Source organism: Patiria miniata, unplaced genomic scaffold, assembly GCF_015706575.1.
Source record: "Patiria miniata isolate m_02_andy unplaced genomic scaffold, ASM1570657v1 HiC_scaffold_5, whole genome shotgun sequence".
NCBI classification, from domain to species: Eukaryota; Metazoa; Echinodermata; class Asteroidea; order Valvatida; family Asterinidae; genus Patiria; species Patiria miniata.
The window spans coordinates 38,394,794-38,414,428 of NW_024037072.1; the positions used below are offsets into that span (position 1 = coordinate 38,394,794).

Genomic DNA, 19,635 nt, shown 5'->3' on the forward strand with positions numbered 1-19,635 from the left:
CTCTGGTTGCAAAGGGTGGTGACGTCAAAAGTCACGTGTCGTCATCAATCCCTCAACCCGCCCCATCCGCACTGTCGAAAAAAAAATGTCGCAGATGACAACCTGGGGCTCGAACCAACAACCCCGCGATTGAAGATCTGAGAATGGCACTCTACCGACTGAGCTACTGGCTCGCTCTTGAAAAGTTTTCAATGTATAATATATATGAAACTCAGGTTGCAAAAAGTGGGGACGTCAAAAGTCACGTGTCGTCATCAATCCCTCACCCCGCCCCCTCCTCTCTGTCGAAAAAAAAATAAATGTCGCGGATGACAACCTGGGTGCTCGGACCACCAACCCCGCGATTGAATATATGCGAATGGCACTCTTCCGACTGAGCTACCGGCTCGCTCATGAAATGATTTCAATTTATAATATATATGAACCTCAGGTTGCAAAGGGTGGGGACGTCAAAAGTCACGTGTGTCGTCATCAATCCCTCACCCCGCCCCCTCCGCTCTGTCAAAAAAAAAAAAAATGTCGCAGATGACAACCTGGGGCTCGAACCACCAACCCCGCGATTGAAGATCTGAGAATGGCACTCTAACGACTGAGCTACCGGCTCGCACTTGAAATGTGTTGAAATATAATATATATGAACCTCAGGTTGCAAAGGGTGGTGACGTCAAAAGTCACGTGTCGTCATCAATCTCTCACCCCGCCCCCTCTGCTCTGTAGAAAAAAAATGTCGCAGATGATAACCTGGGGCTCGAACCACCAACCCCGCGATTGAAGATCTGAGAATGGCACTCCTCCGACTGAGCTACCGGCTCGCACTTGAAATTTGTTGAAATATAATATATATGAACCTCAGGTTGCAAAGGGTGGTGAGGTCAAAAAGTCACCTGTCGTCATCAATCTCTCACCCCGCCCCCTCCGATCTGTAGAAAAAAAAATGTCGCAGATGACAAGCTGGGGCTCGAACCACCAACCCCGCGATTGAAGATTTGAGAATGGCACTCTACCGGCTGAGCTACCGGCTCGTTCTTCAAATGTTTTGAATTTATAATACAAATGAACCTCAGGTTGCAAGGGGTGATGACGTCAAAAGTCACGTGTCGTCATCAATCCCTCACCCCGCCCCCTTCACTCTGTCGTAAAATTAAAAAAATGTCGCAGATGACATCCTGGGGCTCGAAACACCAACCCCGCGATTGAAGATCTGAGAATGGCAATCTACCGACTGAGCTAAATGTCGCAGATGACAACCTGGGGCTCGAACCACCAACCCCGCAATTGAAGATCTGAAGATATTTTTTTTTCGACAGAGCGGAGGGGGCGGGGTGAGGGATTGATGACGACACACGTGACTTTTGACGTCCCCACCCTTTGCAGCCTGAGGTTCATATATATTATAAATTGAAATCATTTCATGAGCGAGCCGGTAGCTCAGTCGGAAGAGTGCCATTCGCATATATTCAATCGCGGGGTTGGTGGTCCGAGCCCCAGGTTGTCATCTGCGACGTTTATTTTTTTTTCGACAGAGCGGAGGGGGCGGGGTGAGGGATTGATGAAGACACGTGACTTTTGACGTCACCACCCTTTGCAACCTGAGGTTCATATATATTATAAATTGAAAACTTTTCAAGAGCGAGCCAGTAGCTCAGTCGGTAGAGTGCCATTCTCAGATCTTCAATCGCGGGGTTGGTGGTTCGAGCCCCAGGTTGTCATCTGCGACATTTATTGTTTTCTTAGACAGAGCGGAGAAGGCGGGGTGAGAGATTGAAGACGACACGTGACTTTTGTCGTCACCACCCCTTGCAACCTGAGGTTCATATGTATTATAAATTCAAAACATTTGAAGAGCGAGCCGGTAGCTCAGCCGGTAGAGTGCCATTCTCAAATCTTCAATCGCGGGGTTGGTGGTTCGAGCCCCAGGTTGTCATCTGCGACATTTTTTTTTCTACAGAGCGGAAGGGGCGGGGTGAGAGATTGATGACGACAGGTGACATTTGACCTCACCACCCTTTGCAACCTGAGGTTCATATATATTATATTTCAACAAATTTCAAGTGCGAGCCGGAAGCTCAGTCGGTAGAGTGCCAGTCTCAGATATTCAATCGCGGGGTTGGTGGTTCGAGCCCCAGGTTGTCATCTGCGACATTTATTTTTTATGCGACAGAGCGGAGGGGGCGGGGTGAGGGATTGATGACGACACACGTGACTTTTGACGTCCCCACCCTTTGCAACCTGAGGTTCATATATATTATAAATTGAAATCATTTCATGAGCGAGCCGGTAGCTCAGTCGGTAGAGTGCCATTCGCATATATTCAATCGCGGGGTTGGTGGTCCGAGCCCCAGGTTGTCATCTGCGACATTTTTTTTTTTCCACAGAGCGGAGGGGGCGGGGTGTGAGATTGATGACGACACGTGACTTTTGACGTCACCACCCTTTGCAACCTGAGGTTCATATATATTATATTTCAACACATTTCAAGTGCGAGCAGGTAGCTCAGCCGGTAGAGTGCCATTCTCAGATCTTCAATCGCGGGGTTGGTGTTTCGAGTCCCAGGATGTCATCTACGCCTTTTTTATTTTTCGACAGAGCGGAGGGGGCGGGGTGAGGGATTGAAGACGACACGTGACTTTTGACGTCACCACCCCTTGCAACCTAAGGTTCATATGTATTATAAATTCAAAACATTTGAAGAGCGAGCTGGTAGCTCAGCCGTTAGAGTGCCATTCTCAAAACTTCAATCGCGGGGTTGGTGGTTTGAGCCCCAGGTTGTCATCTGCGACATTTTTTTTTCTACATTGCGGAGGGGGCGGGGTGAGAGATTGATGACGACAGGTGACTTTTGACCTCACCACCCTTTGCAACCTGAGGTTCATATATATTATATTTCAACAAATTTCAAGTGCGAGCCGGAAGCTCAGTCGGTAGAGTGCCATTCTCAGATATTCAATCGCGGGGTTGGTGGTTCGAGCCCCAGGTTGTCATCTGCGACATTTATTTTTTATTCGACAGAGCGGAGGGGGCGGGGTGAGGGATTGATGACGACACACGTGACTTTTGACGTCCCCACCCTTTGCAACCTGAGGTTCATATATATTATCAATTGAAATCATTTCATGAGCGAGCCGGTAGCTCAGTCGGTAGAGTGCCATTCGCATATATTCAATCGCGGGGTTGGTGGTCCGAGCCCCAGGTTGTCATCTGCGACATTTATTTTTTTTTCGACAGAGCGGAGGGGGCGGGGTGAGAGATTGATGACGACACGTGACTTTTGACGTCCCCACCCTATGCAACCTGAGGTTCATATATATTATGAATTGAAAACTTTTCAAGAGCGAGCCAGTAGCTCAGTCTGTAGAGTGCCATTCTCAGATCTTCAATCGCGTGGTTGGTGGTTCGAGCCCCAGGTTGTCATCTGCGACATTTATTGTTTTCTAAGACAGAGCGGAGAAGGCGGGGTGTGAGATTGATGACGACACGTGATTTTTGACGTCACCAACCTTTGCAACCTGAGGTTCATATATATTATATTTCAACACATTTCAAGTGCGAGCCGGTAGCTCAGCCGGTAGAGTGCCATACTCAGATCTTCAATCGCGGGGTTGGTGTTTCGAGCCCCAGGATGTCATCTGCGACATTTTTATTTTTCGACAGAGCGGAGGGGACGGGGTGAGGGATTGAAGACGACACGTGACTTTTGACGTCACCACCCCTTGCAACCTAAGGTTCATATGTATTATAAATTCAAAACATTTGAAGAGCGAGCCGGTAGCTCAGCCGGTAGAGTGCCATTCTCAAATCTTCAATCGCAGGGTTGGTGGTTCGAGCCCCAGGTTGTCATCTGCGACATTTTTTTTTCTACAGAGCGGAGGGGGCGGGGTGAGAGATTGATGACGACAGTTGACTTTTGACCTCACCACCCTTTGCAACCTGAGGTTCATACATATTATATTTCACAAATTTCAAGTGCGAGCCGGTAGCTCAGTCGGTGGAGTGCCATACTCAGATATTCAATCGCGGGGTTGGTGGTTCGAGCCCCAGGTTATCATCTGCGACATTTTTTTTTTTATAGCGGATGGGGCGGGGTGAGGGATTGATGACGACACGTGACTTTTGACGTCCCCACCCTATGCAACCTGAGGTTCACCAACCCCGCGATTGAAGATCTGAAAATGGCACTCTACCGACTGAGCTACCGGCTCGCACTTGAAATGTTTTCAATATATAATACATATGAACCTCAGGTTGCAAAGGGTGGTGACGTCAAAAGTTACGTGTCATCATCAATCCCTCACCCCGCCCCCTCCGCTCTGTCGAAAAAAAAAAAGTCGCAGATGACAACCTGGTGCTCGAACCACCAACTCCGCGATTGAAGATCTGAGAATGGCACTCTACCGACTGAGCTACCGGCTCGCACTTGAAATGTTTTCAATATATAATATTTATGAACCTCAGGTTGCAAAGGGTGCTGACGTCAAAAGTCACGTGTGTCGTCATCAATCGCTCACCCCGCCCCCTCCGCTCTGTCGTAAAAAAAAATGTCGCAGATGACAACCTGGGGCTCGAACCACCAACCCCGCGATTGAAGATCTGAGAATGGCACTCTACCGACTGAGCTACCGGCTCGCACTTGAAACGTGTTGAAATATAATATATATGAACCTCAGGTTGAAGAGGGTGGTGACGTCAAAAGTCACCTGTCGTCATCAATCTCTCACCCCGCCCCCTCCGCTCTGTAGAAAAAAAATGTCGCAGATGATAACCTGGGGCTCGAACCACCAACCCCGCGATTGAAGATCTGAGAATGGCACTCTACCGGCTGAGCTACCGGCTCGCTCATGAAATGTTTTCAATTTATAATATATATGAACCTCAGGTTGCAAAGGGTGCTGACGTCAAAAGTCACGTGTCGTCATCAATCCCTCACCCCGCCTCCTCCGCTCTGTCGTAAAAAAAATAAATGTCGCAGATGACAACCTGGGGCTCGAACCACCAGCCCCGCGATTGAAGATCTGAGAATGGCACTCTACCGACTGAGCTACCGGCTCGCTCATGAAATGTTTTCAATTTATAATATATATGAACCTCAGGTTGCAAAGGGTGGTGACGTCAAAAGTCACGTGTGCCGTCATCAATCCCTCACTCCGCCCCCTCCGCTCTGTCGTAAAAAAAAATGTCGCAGATGACAACCTGGGGATCGAACCACCAACCCCGCGATTGAAGATCTGAGAATGGCACTCTACCGACTGAGCTACCGGATCGCACTTGAAATGTGTTGAAATATAATATATATGAACCTCAAGTTGCAAAGGGTGGTGACGTCAAAAGTCACGTGTCGACGTCAATGATTTCAATTCATAATATATATGAACCTCAGGTTGCAAAGGGTGGTGACGTCAAAAGTCACGTGTCGTCATTAATCCCTCACCCCGCCCCCTCAGCTCTGTCGAAAAAAAAATAAATGTCTCAGATGACAACCTGGGGCTCGAACCACCAACCCAGCGTTTGAAGATCTGAGAACGGCACTCTACCGACTGTGATACCGGCTGGGACTTGAAATGTTTTGAATTTATAATAAATATGCACCTCAGTTTGCAAAGGGTGGTGACGTCAAAAGTCACGTGTTGTCATCCATCCCTCACCCCACGAAAAAAAAAAAAGTCTCAGATGACAACCTGGGGCTCGAACCACCAACCCAGCGTTTGAAGATCTGAGAACGGCACTCTACCGACTCTGCTACTGGCTGGGACTTGAAATGTTTTGAATTTATAATAAATATGCACCTCAGTTTGCAAAGGGTGGTGACGTCAAAAGTCACGTGTTGTCATCCATCCCTCGCCCCACGAAAAAAAAAACATGTCGCAGATGACAACCTGGGTCTCGAACCACCAACCCCGCGATTGAATATCTGAGAACGGCACTACCGACTGATTTACCGGCTGGCACTTGAATGTTTTGAATTGATAATATATATGATGAACCTCCGGTTGCAAAGGCTGCGACGTCAAAAGTCACGTGTCGTTATCAATCCCTCACCCCGCCCCCTCTGCTCCGACAAAAAAAAACAAATGTCGTAGATGACAACCTGGGTCTCAAACCATCAACCCCGCCATTGAATATCCGATAACGGCACTCTACGGACTAGGCCACCGGCTCGCACTTAAAAAGTTGAGATTTTACAAAGGATGGTGACGTCAAAATTTACGTGTCGTCATCAGTTACCCTCCCCACCATTCCGCTGTGACGAAAAAAATGTCGTTGGTGACAACCTTCGTTGGGCTCGAACCACCACCAATAGCAATGAGGTTCGCACGACGGCATGTCTTATTATATAAATCTACACAATTTGTGCAAGATGACGTTTTGGTGAAGATGAAAAGAAAGTTAGGCGATTTGCCGAGGTGTGAGCACTGCATAATGATGGCGGAAGTAAATAATGATTTGACGGATATGGACTGAAAAAAATGGTGAGGAATGAAATGTTCGTCGGGATTCCAATTCGCACTGCAAATCAGCCAATGAGTATTTAATGGTCGTGTAATGCCAATCTATTTCACACAGATCGTTACTGATGACAAACACAGTCATGTACGTACTGAAATTTGTGTCCTTGTGGAGTCATTTCTTTGTGTACTAAAGTTTTCGAGTTTGAAAGTGTACTTTCAAAATTCTCCTATTTTAACCAGACTTAATTTCCTGTGTTGAAATTCGGACTTAATAAAATACTTCAATTTGCGACAGATCAACACACCTTGGAAATTCCTAGTGTTTGAGTAAAATGATAAATCCATATCATCTATTTGGTGATAACCTTGTGGAGACGTATACAATCTTTTGTTCCCGATTGTGCACATGTCTCCACAGGGTACCGTGTACCAGATCATTGGTTCCGATCCCATTTGCAAAAAAAAAAACATGGAGGAAAGCGTGTTTGGCTAGAAATTCTCAATACTTGTCCAAATATATTCACTATTCCATAATGAGCATAAACAACATTATTTACATTCTGCAACAGGTTTGATATGGCACACATTGGAGAAGGGAAACAAAATAATAGACCCAGTACTGAGACAAGTTTAACATTTCAATCTCCCAAAAAATTACTACAACAGATTGTATTGCTTACTTGAAATAAAGTTAACAATAAACCAATTTACAAAATAATAATTAAACTGTTTCTATTAATTAAAATAAATGTTTTTGTAAAAGTTTCTGTATGTACGACAAGGTCATTTAAGATAGAAATTCATGTTCACGGTTTTCATGCAGTGGTCGCTTTAAGAATTTTTTTTTTTTTTCTCTTTTTATATTTTATTGAATTCCATCAATATATGTTTACAAACCCTGAATTTGCCGATGGTTTAATTTACTTTGTTTTTGTGTTTTCAAGCTTTTTCACTGCTACAATGAATGTTTAAATGTTGCTGTGTATAAAAACACTACAACAAGCACAAAATGCAAACCAACCCCCAAAAAGTGAATCTAGTGAAAATAAGTTGAACTGTTGTTTATTCAAATTTCAGTTAAAGTGGGCCAATTTCTTGGCAACAAACAGTACCTGAATCTTCCACACCAAGCACACATCATTTCTTCACATAAACAAACTTTACACCAAATGTCACACACACGTATAACGTTCGCATAGAAGACAAGAAATTGCCTCAGTTAAAAATAATAAAAACTTCTGTTAAAAATAATTTTAAAAATGGCGAAATTGAATTAAATTATCTGAAGGCGTAACTTTTCTACAGACTGGATTTGACAGACAATAGAATATGTCAAAACGCTGCTACTTTCCTTGCCTTCCAACTCTGAGGTCTTGGTTTTGAATCCCAACAAGTGCATCCGCAGCTTTTCTGAACTTACTCGATCCCATCAATTTTTTACCAAGGAAATTTATCATAGGTTTTCCCGGCCAATTTCCTGAAATGTTCTTTTACCTCTGAAAATATGTCATTCATTTTTGTCTAAATTTGAATGCACGTCCTTAACCCCATTTCAATTCAACGAAAGTTCAATCGTTTTCATTGTCCGTGCATTCCGTTTTGAGAAACAGACAGCCAATTACGTTACATTCATTTATGCAAGCATACCTTTTCTAAATTGATTTCAGGAACAATCTAATTTGATTGACAGTTAATGAAAAAGACACCCCAAATTGTATCTGGTGCTGATAGCATTAAACTAAAAGTGAAATAGAATGGTGGATGTTTGAAATCGCCCTTTAAAAGCGAAAAAGAAGTTTTGTAAACAAATCTGAATGGATATAAACGAAAGGTGCTGCTCAATCACTTAATTTATTGAACTGAAATGGAATTGAATGCTCTGGTAGCGAAAAACGAAATTCGTGTTCAGAGTGATACTCAAATTGAGGCAAATAGGAAGGCAAAAATATTTTTAATTTTTTTTTTAAGAAGAGTTACTGAAGGAATAACAGTGCCAGGACCCGGTCTTCACTGCTTGATAATGACCGGGTTTGAGAATGACCACTGTTAATGGACCGAGACGAAGCTATCAACTCTTCAAGGTATTTAATAATTAGTCTTAAAAGTGGTGATCTCATTTAAAGACACTCTAAGATTAAATCATTAAATCTGGCATAAATTAACATACTGTTCTGCATTTCTGTCAATGCAGGAATACTGTAGTTTACATCTTTAGAATTTTTGAGGAATTTAGAATGCAAGCACCAATGTTTATTCCTTACACATTTTATTTCATGTCTTCCAAGTATTTTTTTGATCAAATGGATGAACAGTCCACCTCCTTCCCAAAGAAGGAAAAAAGAGCTCCACCTACTTCCCGAAAAACAAAACAAGATATCAACTCACAAAAATCTAAGTAGTTATAAGTACAAATGCAATGAAAGAGGAAAAAATAACAATCTTTTGTGTTATAAATCTCTAAGAAACAAAAAAGTGAAGGCACCAGAAACGGACGGAATACAATCCTTACATCATAGAAAACTCACATAAAAATCTGATTTATACACTGTATACAGTTTTGTACAAATAACGCCAAGGCTAGTAATACAATGGGCTACGTTTCAAAGAAGTTATCTTGAGTACCAGTGTTATTGGATGTGTTTAATGCATGGCTGGCCCACTGGTTCCCTGCACTTGCTTCGTCGTCGCTGTCACTGCCGAGGCTGTGTTGCCGTCGTCGGACCTCGGCGCTGGACAACGGTTGGAATCTTTTGGTGGGGCTGCTGCGACCATCGTAGATTCTCTCTGAGTTGTTGGTGGAGGCCGAGCCTTTGACGTCCGGAAGGTTGGCATTGTTGGCTCCATCCAGCCAGGAGTCAGACTCTGCAAAGGCAAACAAAGGTGTGAAAGAGAAGTTGAATAAACATGACTTTCAAAATCACATACAACTAAAATACAGCAAGCATCTATGATATGCATGCAGCGTCTTGACCTCCGGATTCTGACCATTCAGCAGGCGCCTTCTATCGTGTCTTTAGTAGTCAGTGTGTCATGAGAGGTCGATGTTTCATTGCGGTTCGCTAGACCACCAGAAATTGCAAGAACTGCAGCAACTGCCTCCTGTCAGCCACTCATAAGGGACCACTCATAAGGGACACAAGGCGAAAGTGGCAGCGAGCTGGACACACGTCCTGCTCTTTGTAATTCACCTGGGTGTCATACAGAAAATGGTGTCAGAAGCCTACTGATTAAACATTTGAAGAAGCATAACCCCAGCAGAGAAAACCTGCAGGATCTGCAGAAAGCCAGGTCATATCGCCAGGGAGTGTGACATGAAGGGCCGATGTTTCATTTGCGGTTCCTGAGCGGAAATGCACGCCAAATAGAAAGAACTGCAGCAACTGCCTCCAGTCAGCCAAGGTGCTCCATGACCACTCATACGGGAGGCAAGACGAGGGTGACAGCAAGCTGGACACAGGTCCTGCTCTATGTAATTCACCTGGGTGTCATAAAAGCACCTGAAGAAGAGCCCCAGGATGAAAGTCAGGATGCAAAAGCGCTGGCGGTGATGGATGAAGATGCTATTTGTGCTGAAGGGTTTGCTAATCTGATCAGAAACAACAATTCTTTTGGTGGGCCGATTACCATTCCTAACAGTTATGACTGTATTAAGCTTATTAAACAGGCGGATGATACTTCTGCTTTCATTTCTTCTAACCTTGATTTTGATTATCTTAACCCCACTTTGCAGATCTTTTGTAATGGAAGTGGATCAAAAGTTAACGTTCAGAAAGTTAACTGTTTCAAGTTTGGCTATTGTTTGTTTTTCCTTTGGAATTGTTAATTGAATTTGACATTTGCATTTAAATAAAAGAATGAAACCGAGAATTGGGAAATATGCATTTTAAGTCTGCTTCTGGGAAAGTAGTTTGTGAACCATGAGGTGGTTTGCGAACCATGTTGATTTAGCCGGAGTTCACTGTATTAATTTTTGTCTTACCCGTTTAGGATTTAGCTCTGCAAGTTCTTCTCACTATAATATTGTTAGCATATAAATTTTTCAATGTGAAACTCTCTGAATCTTGAAGATCACCATATGACATTTTAGTACGAACCAATTAAATTAAAAAAATCAAGAATGCAAATAGAAGTCAAAACAAAATGCTGTACTGACCATCATCCGCGTTGAATGTCTCGTCTTTCTCCACGTCAAAGTTAGCCTCGTCCTCAATAGCTTCATTTAACCGTCTAGCCTTCTCCCTTGCCTGGGCCGCTCTCAACTCTCTCATCTTCTGCTTAGCCTGCATTTCTGCCTGGTGCTTAGCACGGTTCTTCTCTGCTGAGTGGTTCTTCTCTTCCAGCTGCAATCACAAAATGGTTTGTTTGGTTCATTATCTTGGCAGGAAAACTGTTGTAAGTTTAAACAGCCCAATGAATGTGATGTCCGAGAAGGGGGAGGAATGGGGATGGGTGGGTTGGTTGGTGGGTGGGGCATGGGGTCTGGCCTTACCCTCTTTTGATGTGCTTCAGCTGTCTGATTGTCACCAAAATCCCTAGCGGCCAAGATGTCCTTCCGTCTTCTTGATGTTGTCTTGGCACTCTTGGCTCTCTTCTGTAGCTCCTACATAATTGATAACATAAAATGGGCAATTCCACAAATGTTACATTCAGAGCCTACTGACCAAATTTTAACATCAAAAACAGATTTGTGACCAAAAAATGATACCACTCAAATAAAAGATCTTGCTGTCCCCCTACATTTGATACCACATTTGAGGTTGTGTTGCTTGTAGTTCTGTAGATTTCATAAATGTTCCACTTTTCAGCCATGTCCACTTTAGCTTGGAATTGTCCAATTGCACTGCGATACTTTTAGTTTTCCATCAAGTAACACCATGCCACTGCATAACTTACATGGGTATGTTAGTTACTTTCCACTCAATAAAAAATGTGGATAATAACTTATTTAGTTTTGGTTTAGTTTACTGCAACAGTTGTTAGTAAACATTTTACAGGGGGGCTTCAAAACTGTGCCCAAGAATCCCTGGAACACCCCCCTTTTTTCCCCAGCAATAAAACGCCTTCAATAAAAAAAATGTCCTTACCTCAAATCTTCTTTCTTCAGCAACTCGCTGTCTCTCTGCTAGCATCTCCGCTGTCACCTTCGGTTCACTGCCATCCAACAGCTTCATCTGTATAGTTACAAGGACAAAATTTATATATTAAAGAAAAAGAACTGGACTGGTAATTAACTGACAATAAGTCCAGTCGATCTACAGGTAGCACTTGCCATTGGAATTTTGAAATAACCACGTAAAGCTTCATGCAAGCTTCAACAACTGAATGAGCTGTGCGGTGATTTCCTCTGAATAATTAAATTACCGGCAGCTGAACAAAAAAGCTGTTTGTTGGGATATTCTATGAAGCTACATGCTAGCTGAAAATAAAGTAAAAGATCAAACGGTTTTGACAGCAATGTGTTGTCAATTTGGTCTCATGACTGTATACATGTACATGCCACAGACCAGTTTGCCATTTTAACTTTGTTATTAAAAAAAACCACCTGATTTCAAGGCCCTCAACATTCCAATTAAAAACTGAAGAGCCCCGAACTCTCAATGACCATATTACATGTATGAATTGATAAATCTGTTTTAATCATTTTGTTTGTCTTTATTTATGTTCATGTGCAGAAAATCCCCTATCCACTAGCGCATGAGCAGACTTGGCAGCAGATTGCACAAAGTCATGTCCACTCAAAAAAGGATAATATTCTGGCTATCCGGAATATTTATGAGTTCAAAGTCTCCAAACTGCTTCATTGGTAAAACATTCAGGATGAAATTATAGCAGATGCACTGCAGACATATTGTGGGGGGGGGGGGGGGGAACCAAATACCTGTAACCGTTTTGGAGGGTGTTGTTTAACTATGCTCTGTCCCTTTGTTTCCCCCATCACAACTTCAAAGGCAACTGGCGTAGGCACTGCAAGACAGAAATAATGGGATTTTAAATGAGAAATGAGATTGATAATAATAATAATAATAATTAACATTTATATAGCGCTTAATACGCAGTGTTTCAAAGCGCTTTACAAAAAGTAAACATACGTAAGTATATACATGTAGTACCAAAATATACAGGATACAATGTAGTGTAACAACTAAAGAAATGTCAAATGTGTCTAAGTTGACTCGGAGTTAAATAGGTGTGTTTTCAATCTGGTTTTGAAAATGTCCAGAGTTTGGGAATCCCGTATGACGATGGGGAGATTGTTCCAAAGTTTGGGAGCACAGACGGAGAAGGCTCGATCACCGTATCGAGTATGGGTACGAGGACCAGGAGCAAGTTGCAAGTGTGCTGTGGGTGATGAGTGGAGATGGATGGAAGAGGTTTGCAGTTTGGGTGTGATGAGTTCCTTGATGTATGAGGGTGCAAGTCCGTTCCGAGCCTTGTAAGTGAGAAGGAGGATCTTGAACTGGATGCGTTGTGAAATGGGGAGCCAGTGTAGGGCACGAAGGATTGGGGTTATGTGTTCATGTTTCCTTGTGCGCGTGATGAGACGAGCTGCTGTGTTCTGGATATGTTGAAGTGCCGACAAATGGGGAAAGGGTGAATTTATTAACAAACTATTACAGTAATCAAGGTGGGACGTAACAAAAGCATTTACTAGACGCTCGGTGGAACTTTGGTTGAGGAACTTTCTGAGTTTCCCAATTTTGTGGATTCCAAAGGCAGCTGCTCGACAGGAGTTGCGAATGTGCCGTTTCACATTCAGGGTGTTGTCTACTGTAACTCCAAGGTCCCTAGCGAATTCTGAAGGAGTGATTACTGTGCCATCAATGTTGAAATCTGGTAGCTCACCAGAGTTCCGAAACTGAGAAGTGACGTGCAGGATTTCTGTTTTGGCGCCGTTCAGCATTAGGTTATTGCTACTCGCCTAGGCTTTAACATCAGAGATGCACTGCTCAAGTCTCACAACCCCGCTGGAAACCTCACTTTGTTTGAGTATCAGATACAGTTGTGTATCGTCAGCGTATATCATATGTTGAACACCTTGATGGGCACTTATGACGTCACTCATGGGACCAGTGTACAGGATAAAATCCAGAGGTCCCATGACGGATCCTTGAGGTACTCCCCACGAGAGTGGAAACGCTTGTGACAGTACACCATTGATAACAACGACCTGCTTCCGATCTTCCAAGTAGGAAACAAGCCACTGTAAGACAACTCCATCGAGTCCGTACTTATGATGGAAGCACTGTATCAAAGTGGTGTGATCTATCGTATCAAACGCAGCTGAAAAGTCTAGCAAAATGAGGACAGCTTCCAGTCCTTTATCAACCGCTAGCAAAAGATCATTGTGAACCTTCAAAAGGGCTGTTTCAGTCGAATGGTACTGCCGATACGCAGATTGCATGACAGGAAACAGACCATTATCATCGAGATAAGTTCGTAACTGAGCAGCAACGATCCTCTCTAGAACCTTAGCATTGATAAAATGTTAATCAAATCATTGTTATCTGAATGTAATGTACATGTTGGTTAAGTTGTATTTGGGTATGATTTATCTTTTTTGTTTGTTTTTACACTTAACTGATGAAATCTTAAGTCTAACGAAAAAGGTGGAAATCTGTATGTTAATTATTTTAAGCTCTATTTGTGTTGTCTTTTTGCATATTTTTATCGAACACTGCACATTGAATAGGTTTATTTAAGCACATTGATTTGACAGTGTGTATAAGTGACAATCGAGAATAATAATGATCAAGCTTGTTAGCACAACAGCTGTGATTTTGTTGATAATTTAGCTCCGACATTCCAAGCCCCAGTGAAAAAGTTGTCTTGCCAATGTTCAGGCACATTTCCAGTCATAGTTTATGAATTATGGTTCCCAATATAATGTTGTTTTTTTAATTTCTCCCACACTTTACTAGTAAACATTCTGTAACTTGAATTTACAGTTTTATTACATGTAGTACCAACAACACTCAAGACAAATAAAAAGTATGATACAATAAACTTTTAACACATTTTTCTGATGTCATTTTCAACAAAGATTTATGTCAAGATTTAAGTCAAGGTGTATAAGTTTGTTGTTTGAAAAACAAGTTATTCAGGTTTTGACCTCCGAAAGGTTTTGTACAGAATGAACAAAAGTGGTTGTGTCAGAACATGTTCCAAAGACCTCATGACATTTCCTCCAATTAATGCAAAAAAATGCTAACTTGCCATCTTTTAACATTTATAACCTTCAGACATTAAAGACAGCTGAAGGAAGAGTTGCTTGCACTAAGTATCTTTTCAGAGCCAACACTTACGAAACTGTCTTGCAATTACGCAAGTCTGCAGCTGGCTAAAAATAGCTGCTTATTGATACAGCTCTCACAGAGGCGACGAATCACCTGTTTTAATTTCCTTTCAATTTTCACCAGAATGAAAAGATAAATTGGCACCCTTCGTGGATACCATGACGTTTTCCTTTCAGTGACTACTGTGTGTCCCAGAAAAAGCCGGCCTGGACAAATCATCGGCAATAGACCCTATCTAAAAAAATATATTTATACCAGACTAACTTTGTTTTCGTTTTTCCATGCTGCTGATGTTGTTTATTGTCGCTGACGAAATAAACTGACTTGATTCAACACTTTTAAAGCCGTGACTTGAAACGTAAGGGCTCTTAAAAATCTACATTTACATGTACATATTTTCATGTCAACAATCGACATTACATTTCATTCACAGGATAACGACAGCCAAAAATAACAGGGCAACAGGAATAATTGGTGACTGTTGTTTATATTGCAGTTTTAAATCAGAGCATTCTACGGTAAAATAAACATCATAATATTAAATTTTATCAGAATCAGATTTTTTTATGAACATTACAAAAAAATGCGTTATGAAATATAGACGGTCTCTTCTTAATCTGCATGTGAAATGTGTTCGTGTGTGATACAGGTTTGTGGTCTCCCTCTCTCCACTAATTTACCAGCACAAGCTAATGCCACAAAAAGTGTCAATTTTGATTTTATGGAGCTGTCATGTTTCTAGTCATGACTTTAAAAGTTTTAAATCAATTCAGTATATTTTCTCCACAGGCAGTAAACAACATCAACAGCATGAAAAAATACAAACAAAATTTAGTCTCACATGAATATTTGTTTAGATATGGCTGCTGATTTGTCCGGGCCCACTTTTTCTGGGGACATACTGTACATGTAACCATATTTATGCAGCAGGCAGGTCTTGTCAGTGTAAATATAATCAGTGAATCCGCAATCGAATTTAAGACAGGACACGTTCCAATTGTCGGTTGCTGTTTGCGCTCAGTGTTTTGCAACAACAGAACTCAACACTGAACAGAATATGATTGGAATGCTATTTGTTCTAACATAGATGACACTGGTTCAAAACTAGTTCTATTTGCCTGTAGTTAATAAGCAGTGGACTTTGGAGGCGATGTAAAATTGTGTCCGCAGCAACCCCCCCTTGACAAAACGTCAATACAATCTGTGACTGTTGATAACAGAAAATAAATGTTCTTATGATGGGAGTAAACAATGACAGAGATAAACAATGACATACACCTGTCAAAAAACACTGCTTTCTTTCACTGCCTGGTACTATAATTTAAACTCAAATGAATTTAAAATAGTTACAATTAAATTCCATTGAATTAAATTCGCATATATATCATTTTTTGGGATGCTACATGGATCTTGATCAAATGCAAGCAATTTTGTATCTGGAAATTTATTTATTGATTTTTTGTAATGTTTTTTTTTGTCTTTTCTTCTTACCGACAGTAAAAATTCCCCTGCTATACTTTTAAACAAAGGCTAGTCACCAGCAGTCAGATCATTTGTCAAGCAAGCACTTTGTCTAGTCAAACTGGGTCAACAGAGAAAGCAGGCAAGTTGTGGCCACAGCTGCTTTATCAGTCAGCCCCAGTCAAAGCATAGCTGTCCAAGGCAGTCAATCCTGCTTTATGTGAGCTGGGAATTCTTAAGGGTCGAAAACAGTCACTTGATTGATTTTGACTGCAAGGACAACTAGGCACAGAATGTATGTTTGCATAGGAGGGTTGGGGGATGGTAATTCAGAAAAAAGAGGAATTTACCTAAAAGAAAGATAGCTACTTATGTTGTGCTTAAACTGGGACAAATTAATGTTAGCAAGGAAGCAGGATACAGGTGAGGAATTCATAAGTAAGGCAGTGCCCCGGAGAACATCGATGAATGCCTCAGAATTTGCTTTGGTAAGAAATTCTATGTACTTTGGAAAGGGCACATTCCAACAATTTGTTTTTGTCATGCTTGTTCACATAAGTTTGCAACCTACCAGCTTTTTGTCTGGAATCTGTCCCGTCTCCCCTTCCTTGATCTGGCTGGTCTGGCGACCGCAGCGAAGCCTGTCTTATCACAGCCCTCCTGCCATCACTGGTCTTTGCACTATCGATCCCGCTGTCCCTACAAGTACTCCGACTATCCGCCCTCTGTCCAGCATTGTCCCCGCCCACGGACTGGCTGTCATGTGACTTGGTCTCGCTCTGGTTTATCAGGACCTGTTTCCGTAACGACGCGGAAGAGTTGTCCTGTTTCCGCTTATCACTTGCCGAGCCAAGACTTGAGGTGGACGCACTTTGTGAACTCCCACAACCCATGTCTGTTGCTAATTTTCGAGGCGGGTGATTATATGCAGGACTTTACTTCAGACTGGGGAAAAATCCTTCTCTTTTGAACAGTCTCCAGACGCTAGTAATATTGACGCATATTTCCAAGAAGATTTGGGAACCTGGCCAGTTCTACTGTGTTAGCTGCAAAGAAAAAGAAATGACATTTAAACTAAATAAAAATCCCATCAAAAGGAATAAAGATAATAATCTTTAAGTTCATTAAGACATAACAGGAAAACTATCGACCCTGCGACCATTTCAGCCCAGACCATAGGCCTACATACTCATATTAGGCAGAGTGGGTGTTTTTCCCCCAAAGATGGTGGATTTTCCAAGATGCAAATGGATTTTTCATTTTTCTCAACTCTTTAAAATACAAAATTGTGTCCAAAGGAACCATAACCCTTTCTACATAGCTACAATTTTGTTGGAAACAAATTCAAAGACATCATCTTGACAATATATTCGTAAAAAAAAATGTTGCGAATATATGAAGTTTAAAAAAAAATTTAAAATGGGGGGAGCGGGCATAAAAAAGGAAGCGGGCTGGGGATGGAAACTGCTTCAAGTTATGATGAAATTTTTCATTTGAAAAGAGAAATTTAGAAACTTGTCTAGTCATTAACACGGTTTTTAATTTAACACAGACTTTGAACTGGTGTGTTAAAATCTATTTCATATAGTCTCTAGATCCGCTCTTAATCCTCCATGGCACTATGTAACTTCAATTTTACAAAAAAAATAAAAATTAGCCCTAGTCACTGGATTACACAAGGCACAGCGTTTAGTGATTGGCCATTGTACAGTAGTAAGCTACAAAAATATTGGGGGTCAGCTTCGAGTTTGACAGAAATATTGTTGGGAAAAAATGTTGCATCCTGACGCCATTTTTTCATCATATACATGTACCTGTATAGGCCTATATTATCTCAATCAAGATCAGTTATTGCAAAAATGAAAAGATGCATGAATGATTGAATATGGAAGTGAGGAACAATAAGATTAGAAAATACTCTGAAAATGCGCTCGACTCTACATAGACTTTGTACACAACCAAAGAAGTGGCGTCTGGATACTACATTCTTTCCATATTCTTCAAGTTCCCTACTTTTATGACATAAATATTATACTGAAGAAAACAACGGCAAAAAAGGTTGCAACCTGACGCCACTTCACCGGTTGTGTACAAAGTCTATGGAGAGTCAAGAAAATTTTCAAAGTATTTCCTATTACAAATTGGTAAATGTTTCTCAGTCCCAGATTCATGTCTTATCGTTATTTTTGCAATGAATGACCTTCACTTCACTTCACGTCACTTTATTTTCCATGTCAATGTCAATACATTCATTGAGATGATATATGAAGAAAAAAAAGTGGCGTCAGGTTGCAACATTTTTTCCGAAACAACTCTACAGTAGTCAGTACAGTGCTATTCATGACCAAAATCTGTACGAAATTGATTTGAAGCATTTTATCATTACACTGTGCGCTGAAAATGAAATGTCCAACCAAATAAGAATAAGAATTCCTCCATGGTCCAACCACAACTCCAGAACAAACTTAATTGATGCTGGACACTGAGGCCACAATGGAAATAATTGAACTACTTACCATTGCATTTCGAACTTCCAGTGTTTGTTGTTAAATCAATATTTGTGTTTAGACCTTTCCCTTGAAACAAATTATACGATGGAAAAGTTGTGATAAACATGCTGAAACTGCCGTTCCACAGCACACAACTGGCATTGAACACGTACATGTACGTACGTACGTACGACACCACTCACTGCATCATTCACACACACTTTCCGATTCTCGCTCGGTGCTGGTTAAAATGGTATAGTCCAAAACCGGTTAAGCAAAATCTTGTAAGCGATATGGTAAATAAACTTTCGTCGATTTTGTGCATTAAAAGGGTATGCTTTCGATCTGAAACTAAGCGTAATATTTCAAAATAGCTTCTTGCTACGTGAAAGAGCATTTTTACTGGCAATATTGAGACAAAGCTTATTACAATGCGTCAAATATATATTGATAGTTTTAAGACACCCCTTGTATTAACATGGTGCAGTCCTATACATCCGTCAATGAAGTACTAATTGTACCTGTTTCATGGCAACGTGTAAACTATTTCAAGGCCAGTGGTGGTACATGTACATGGTGCAGTCGCACATCGATGGGCGGAGCTGGCAGGCCCCTTGCTGTGTTATTATGGCCTACTTCCCGTTATGTATTATATTGAGACAATTAAGTAGCGTTCTTATAGCATTTCACTGTCCTCGCTAAGGGTATCAAAATTCACCCCACCACCCCCATCCAAAAAAAGAGAAGGAAATGATTAAATAATTCACAATTCAACATGAATATTGAAGCATAATAATTATCGGGGTAAATTATGGGCCCGAGGGGCCCGGGGGACATAAAACACTTGAAAAGTTCACCCAAGACGCTCTTGAATAGGCCTACAGGTCAATGACGCAACCCTTTTTAAAACTAAGCAGTTTTTTTGTTTTAACTTTGCATGTGAATGTT

General features: G+C 41.6%; 1 protein-coding gene across 1 annotated transcript; it reads right to left on the reverse strand.

Moving 5' to 3' along the window:
• Positions 1-6,489: 6,489 nt before the first annotated feature.
• LOC119741161 lies at positions 6,490-18,887 on the reverse strand. The gene is made up of 7 exons (XM_038216867.1): positions 18,715-18,887; positions 16,770-17,244; positions 12,322-12,407; positions 11,528-11,614; positions 10,933-11,043; positions 10,597-10,783; positions 6,490-9,305 (listed from the first exon to the last, which is right to left on the reverse strand). The coding sequence occupies exons 2-7, from the start codon at positions 17,089-17,091 to the stop codon at positions 9,037-9,039; spliced, it is 1,062 nt and encodes a 353-aa protein (XP_038072795.1). The 5' UTR covers positions 17,092-17,244; positions 18,715-18,887; the 3' UTR covers positions 6,490-9,036.
• Between the last annotated feature and the right edge of the window lie 748 nt (positions 18,888-19,635).